General features: G+C 44.3%; 1 protein-coding gene across 1 annotated transcript; it reads right to left on the reverse strand.

Annotated features, from left to right (window-relative positions):
- Nucleotides 1-1,979: 1,979 nt before the first annotated feature.
- LOC130298288 (DNA damage-regulated autophagy modulator protein 1-like) lies at nucleotides 1,980-2,935 on the reverse strand. Its single transcript, XM_056551220.1, has 2 exons — nucleotides 2,779-2,935; nucleotides 1,980-2,692 (listed from the first exon to the last, which is right to left on the reverse strand). The coding sequence occupies exons 1-2, from the start codon at nucleotides 2,901-2,903 to the stop codon at nucleotides 2,092-2,094; spliced, it is 726 nt and encodes a 241-aa protein (XP_056407195.1). The 5' UTR covers nucleotides 2,904-2,935; the 3' UTR covers nucleotides 1,980-2,091.
- Nucleotides 2,936-7,321: the final 4,386 nt, after the last annotated feature.

Consider the following 7,321-nt stretch of genomic DNA (forward strand, 5'->3'; position numbering starts at 1 on the left):
TAAGGGGTTAAGAGGGAAAAACATGATATATATTTAAAACCAACCCAAATGTACCTTATTTTTATTTTCTACCTAAGGTACATAAAGACCGGAAAAAAAAAAATCCCCTTGTTGTCCGATAGTTGCCTGATGTTTATCTGAATATATAGACCATCAGTTACAGAAATGTGCGGGGTCTTTACCAGCAAACCTCAGAGATAAAGGGCATTTATTAACCCTATAGAGAGATATCATACGGGAAGAGGACTATATGTGGGCAACACTAGATGTTTCTTCATTATATAGCAATATACCACATGACAGAGGAGTGGAAGCTGTGTCATCTTTTTTAGTGAAAGATCCCTTGATGCCCATACATCGGAGGAACTTCATTTTGGAGGCCATTAAAGGAGTAGTCCAGTGCTGAAAAGCATCCCCTATCCCAAGGAAAGGGGATAAGATTCAGATTGCGAGGGGTCCAACCACTGGTGGGCCCCCGCGATCTCCTGTACGGGGCCCTGGCTTGCTGGCCAGATAGCGCTTGTTGACCACCAGACGAAGCGGCAGCCGACACGCCCCTTCAAAAAAAGCGCTATGGCAGAGCCAGAGATTGCCAAAGGCAGCGCTGCATCAGTCCCCCCAAAATTTTGAGTTCCTGGATTTAAATATCTATATTCCGGATGGCTGTTTGCATACTGACACCTATTTTGAGAAGGTGGATGCAAACAGCTACCTCGACTTTAACAGTTGCCATCGGAAACAATGGAAGAAGAACATTCCATTCAGTCAAATGAAAAGAATCTGATGAATTTGATTCTGGTTTTCTAACCCGACCCGAATATAAGCCGAGGCCCCTAATTTCACCCCAAAAACCCAGGAAAAGTTGTTGACCCGACTATAAGCCTAGGGTGGGAAATACATCAACCCCCCCATGTAATCATCCAGACCCCCGTCATCATCCCACCCCCTGCATCATCACCGCCTGTCAATCCCTTCATTAGTGGTCTTCAACCTGCGGACCTCCAGATGTTGCAAAACTACAACTCCCAGCATGCCCGGACAGCCATCGGCTGTCTGGGTATGCTTGGAGTTGTAGTTTTGAAACCTCTGGAGGTCCGCAGGTTGAAGACCACTGCGGCCTTCTTCATCATCCCCCTCCCCTTCATCATCACCCCCCCCCCCCCTTCATCATCACCGCCTGTCAATCCCTTCATCAGTGGTCTTCAACCGGCGGGCCTCCAGATGTTGCAAAACTACAACTCCCAGCATGCCCGGACAGCCATCAGCTGTCCGGGCATGCTGGGATTTGTAGTTTTGAAACCTCTGGAGGTCCGCAGGTAGAAGACCACTGCGGCCTTCGTCCCCCCCCCCCCCCTCACCTTTCTGTTTTGTGCTCGCCTCCCCTCGGCAGGAAGTTAGGGTGAGCTGGTCCTAGTGACGTTGCCCTGACGACGATGCACAGGGACATTGTGCATGAACGTCCCTGTGCGTCATCATCAAGGCAACGTCACTAGTCCGTGACCGGACCAGAAGCGTGGAAAAGAGGGCACCCTGGTGAAAATGGACAGCCCGCAACGACTAACCCTCCCCACCGGATGATCCCTGCACCATAGAGGGCCCGAACCAGCTAACCCTTCCTTCCCACCGAGGGGAGGTGAGTACAAAACAAAAGGAGGGGGCTGGATGATGACGAAGGCCGCAGTGGTCTTCAACCTGCGGACCTCCAGAGGTTTCAAAACTACAACACCCAGCATGCCCGGGCATGCTGGGAGTTGTAGTTTTGCATCATCTGGAGGTCCGCAGGTTGAAGACCACTGAGAAGGGATTGAGAGGCGGAGAGATCACTCGAGTATAAGCAGAGGGGGGCAATTTCAGCACGAAAAATGGTGCTGAAAAACTCGGCTTATACTCGAGTATATACGGTAGGTATTACACATCACACACCAATATTTTTCTTTTATGTTTTTTTATTTTTTTGTATAGGTAATATTACCAGCTCATATTATTTTTTTGTATAGGTAATATCACCAGCTCATATTATTTTTTTTATGGTTTTTCCGTGTCCTGTGCAGTATCTCTCCCAGAAGTCCACTTGATGGCCCCCGTGGTGGTCTACACCCCGAAGTCATCAATTCTTACTCTAAGAGAGAGTTTGCAGCTGTTCCTGGAGACGGTTAACATTAACCTCTGCATGGTGGAATAATAGGTCACGGTGTTTATCAGGATCAGTAGAAGCATCACCCACTCCATGATTATGGTGGTGATTTCACGGATCTCGTCCCAGTCTTCATCATCATAGAATAATTCCTGTAATGTTTTATATCCAAAGTAGAAAATTGCGCAGGTAAAAGTCAGGCCACAGCAGGTGCATCTACTATGGTGGATGACTTTGTTTGCTCCTGGTAATTTATACATCTGGATGGACTGCCCAAGGTAGTATAAGGCTTCACATGTAATGGAAATTATCGTGCTGACAAAGTGTATCCTGGGATATTCTTCGGGGGACAATACATGCATGACAGCTGTACCAAAACAGGAGGCCCACACAATGGCGAGCAGGATCCTCTGGATCAGGACCTGATGACCCCTGAACTCTTCAGTATGCATAACCATATACTTATAAATAAGAAAGGTTAGTACCAAAGTGCCAATGGACGTCCCTATGAAACCAATTCTCAATAATATGTTTTCGGGAAAGAAATTTCCCACGTCACTGTGAAGGAAAAGAAACCAATGTTATTGTGGATATTTCCTCACTCCCAACCCATGAAATAAGAATCTTGTGCTTGTTTATCTTACCTGATGTGCATCAGTGGCGAGGCGGCATGGCCGAGGACGACCGTCACGATGTAGCTGGTGGCAAGCCAGGCCACACACCAAAACGCCAACAGAAGGGGGACGAACCCCAAACCTTTTAGCTCCATCTCAGTCAAGAAGAAGAAATAGAAGTTGCTAATCGCACTGTAACAATCTACAGAATGAAGGCTCGGGCGGCTGTCAGTGGGATGTCAGGACTCCAGCTGTCTATGACATCACATGTCTGATGTCACGATGACTGCTTGTTTCTTAGAGCTGCCATGATTTAGTATCTGCTATGGACATAACCTGATGTTTCTACTATGGACCTTACAGACCCCAGAACCCAAGTAATTAGTGCAGGGGCTCCATTTTGATCATCTCATATTTCACATTATTTGAGTTCCAGGGCTCGGATACATTTGCACCCTCTATAGCAGTGGTCTCTAAGCTGTGAACCCCCAACCGCTGCAAAACCACAACTCCCAGCATGCCCGGACAGTAACTTTGCATAAGGAAATAGTCTAATTAAACTTTTCTTATATATAGACTCCCCGACATCTCCAAGGATAAGCATCTAAGGGTCTCGTTCGATCTTAATGTTATACCTTTTTTCAATAACATCGATGATTCCAAAATGTATGAATATAGGAATAATTCCATATAAGATACAAAAAGTTAGCATCCTCCATTTCTGGAAAAGTTTCTGAGTTGCCCAAAGCAACCAATCAGATTGCTTCCTTCATTTTTCAGAGGTCTTTTAAAAAATGAAAGAAGCAATCTGATTGGTTGCTATGGGCAACTGCATAACTCTTCCTCTACACTGGTTTTGATGAATCTCCCCCATAGAGAGAGATTTATCAAAACCTGACCAGTGGAAAAGCTGCTGAGATGCCCATAGCAACCAATCAGATTGCTTCTTTTATTCTTGAAAAAGCCTATGAAAAATTAAAGAAGCGATCTGATTGGTTGCTATGGGCAACTCAGAAACTTTTCCTCTGGACAGGTTTTGGGTTTTGATAAATCTTCCTCTATGGGGGAGATTCAGCAAAACCAGTGCAGAGGAAGAGTTGTGCTGTTGCCCATAGCAGCCAATCAGATCGCTTCTTTCATTTTTGAAAAGGCCTCTGAAAAATGAAGGAAGCAATCTGATTGGTTGCTATGGGCAACTCAGAAACTTTTCCAGGAAAGTAAAGTTTAACCACAACCAGGGGCGGATCCAGAGTCTAGTCTCGGGAGGGGCACTATTAAAGAATTTTGTATTGGCGGACAGAAAATAAGGTGTTTCTTAACCCCTTAAGGACGCAACCCTTTTTCACCTTAACCCCTTAAGGACCGGAGGTTTTTCCGTTTTTGCATTTTCGTTTTTTGCTCCTTGCCTTTAAAAAATCATAACTCTTTCAAATTTACACCTAAAAATCCATATGATGGCTTATTTTTTGCGCCACCAATTCTACTTTGTAATGACGTCAGTCATTTTGCCCAAAAATCTATGGTGAAGCGGGAAAAAAAATCATTGTGCGACAAAATTGAAAAAAAAACGCTGTTTTGTAACTTTTGGGGGCTTCCGTTTCTACGTAGTAAATTTTTCGGTAAAAATGACACCTGATATGTATTCTGTAGGTCCATACGATTAAAATGATACCCTACTTATATAGGTTTGATTTTGTCCGACTTTTGGAAAAAATCATAACTACATGCAGGAAAATTAATACGTTTAAAATTGTCATCTTCTGACCCCTATAACTTTTTTATTTTTCCGTGTATGGGGCGGTATGAGGGCTCATTTTTTGCGCCATGATCTGAAGTTTTTAACGGTACCATTTTTGCATTGATAGGACTTATTGATCACTTTTTATTCATTTTTAAATGATATAAAAAGTGACCAAAAATGCACTATTTTGGACTTTGGAATTTTTTTGCGCGCACGCCATTGACCGAGCGGTTTAATTAATGATATATTTTTATAATTCGGACATTTCCGCACGCGGCGATACCACATATGTTTATTTTTATTTTTATTTACACTGTGTTTTTTTTTTTATTGGAAAAGGGGGGTGATTCAAACTTTTAATAGGGGAGGAGTTAAATGATCTTTATTCACTTTTTTTTTTCACTTTTTTTTTGCAGTGTTATAGGTCCCATAGGGACCTATAACACTGCACACACTGATCTTCTATGTTGATCACTGGTTTCTCATAAGAAACCAGTGATCAACGATTCTGCCGCATGACTGCTCATGCCTGGATCTCAGGCACTGAGCAGTCATTCGGCGATCGGACAGCGAGGAGGCAGGAAGGGGCCCTCCCGCTGTCCTGCCAGCTGTTCGGGATGCCGCGATTAGCCGCGGCTATCCCGAACAGCCCGACTGAGCTAGCCGGGAACTTTCACTTTCACTTTTAGCCGCGCGGCTCAGCTTTGAGCGCGCGGCTAAAGGGTTAATAGCGCGCGGCGCCGCGATCGGCGCTGAGCGCTATTAGAGGCGGGTCCCGGCTTCACTATGACGCCGGGCCCGCCATGATATGACGCGGGGTTACTGTGTAACCCCGCGTTATATCAGAAGAGCAGGACCAATGACGTACGGGTACGTCATTGGTCCTTAAGGGGTTAAGGACTGGGCCCTTTTTCGCAATTCTGACCACCGTCACTTTACGAATTAATAACGCAAAAACACTTTTACCGAATATTCTGATTCTGAGATTGTTTTTTCGTGACATATTCTATTTTATTTTGGTAGTAAATTTTCGGTGTTACTTGCATCCTTTTTTTGGTGAAAAATCCCCAAATTTAATGAAAATTTTGAAAATTTTGCATTTTTCTAACTTTGAAGCTCTCTACTTGTAAGGAAAATTGATATTCACAATAAATTTTATTTTTCTTCACAAGTACAATATGTTCACTTTATGTTGGCATCATAAAATGGACATATTTTTGCTTTTTTTAAAAATTAGAGGGCTTCAAAGTAAAGAAGCAATTTTCAAAAATTTCATGAAAATTGCTAAATCTGAAGGGACAGATGTTACAGAACTACAACTATTTAAAAAAAAAAAAAAAAAACGTATAGGGTTCCCCGTATTTTCATTCTCAGCACAATACCAACCAAACAGCAACAGCCTGATGTTTCCAGGGTGGGCGGGGACCATTGTTGCTGGCCCTCCCAAGCCTAAATAACGCCAGCCTGTTACCGCTTAGGCCCAGGAGCACCATTTTTGACGCTCCGGGCCTGTTGGTACCGGCTCTTCCCGGCACCCCTGTGGCGGTGGGTACCGGGGTAATAATTGGGGGTTAGCGCTAGCTGTTTTTGGGGCTAGCGCTAAGCCCTGGCTTAGTAATGGATTCAGTCAATAAGACAAGCTTCCACTACTAACCCTGAAAATTCATTAAAAAAAACACAACACATTGGAAAAATTATTTTATTTAAAAAAACACTCCCCCTCAGCCCTCATTAACCATTTTATTAAAAGAAAAAAATAATAATCTACCGTAATCCATCGAATTCGCAGTAATCCTCTGCATACACGGATCTGAAACGAGAAGAAAAAAAACACAAAAAAATGGTTATGACATTTTTACCGCTGTCCGCTGGGGAGAGCACCCATGATACAATGTCTACCCAAACAGGGAGCCACCAATTGGTGCAAAACTACAACTCCTAGCATGCCCAGACAGCCTCTGGCTGTCTGGGCATGCTGGGAGTTGTAGTTTAGCAACAGCTGGAGTCTCCCTGTCTGGGTAGACACTGCCAGAAAGGTCTGTTCACATTATACAAAACGGACAATGTGAACAGAGCTTCAGATTAACTAGCCTTGTTCCCTTCTGTAGCCCCACCCCCTAATGACATCATCACTAGGGGCGGAGCTACACGGACCTGCCCGGTACTCGAGAGAAGTAAGCGGACTTCGTCTTCTGTATACACTATATACAGCTATCTATAGATAGCTGTATATAGTGTATACCGCCCAAAGGGTTAACCTACACTGTCCAGCAGTGTAAGTTCACTCTTCCCTTGCTGGGCTTGCTCATAGCGCACAGCTCAGCAAGGGGTTAAGTGAGCCAGCAATGTGTATACTGTATACACATTGCAGGCTCACTGTAAGTTCTTGCTGGGCAGTAGATATACCATGTATACTGTATACACATTGCAGGCTCACTGTAAGTTCTTGCTGGGCAGTAGATATACCATGTATACTGTATACACATTGCAGGCTCACTGTAAGTTCTTGCTGAGCAGTAGATATACCATGTATACCTACGGCTCAGCGTCAGCTGTTCTCCCGGCTCTGTAGCCATGAGAACAGCTGATCCCGACATTCACATCAGGACATTGCAGAAGGTGTCAGGAGGAGTGACATCCGCTGGGATCTGTCCCTTACTGCAGGTACTAATAGTCCCAACATGGAGCACACTCTGCTCCATGCTGGGAGCTGTAGTACCTGCATTAATAGACATATCGTAGCGAGACATATCACAGCTCTGCGGGAAATATGAATATGTGTATATATACGTGAGTGCAGGGGACCATAGAAGAGCTGCCGCCCCATCTATA

Source organism: Hyla sarda, assembly GCF_029499605.1.
Source record: "Hyla sarda isolate aHylSar1 chromosome 1 unlocalized genomic scaffold, aHylSar1.hap1 SUPER_1_unloc_8, whole genome shotgun sequence".
Lineage (NCBI taxonomy): Eukaryota > Metazoa > Chordata > Amphibia > Anura > Hylidae > Hyla > Hyla sarda.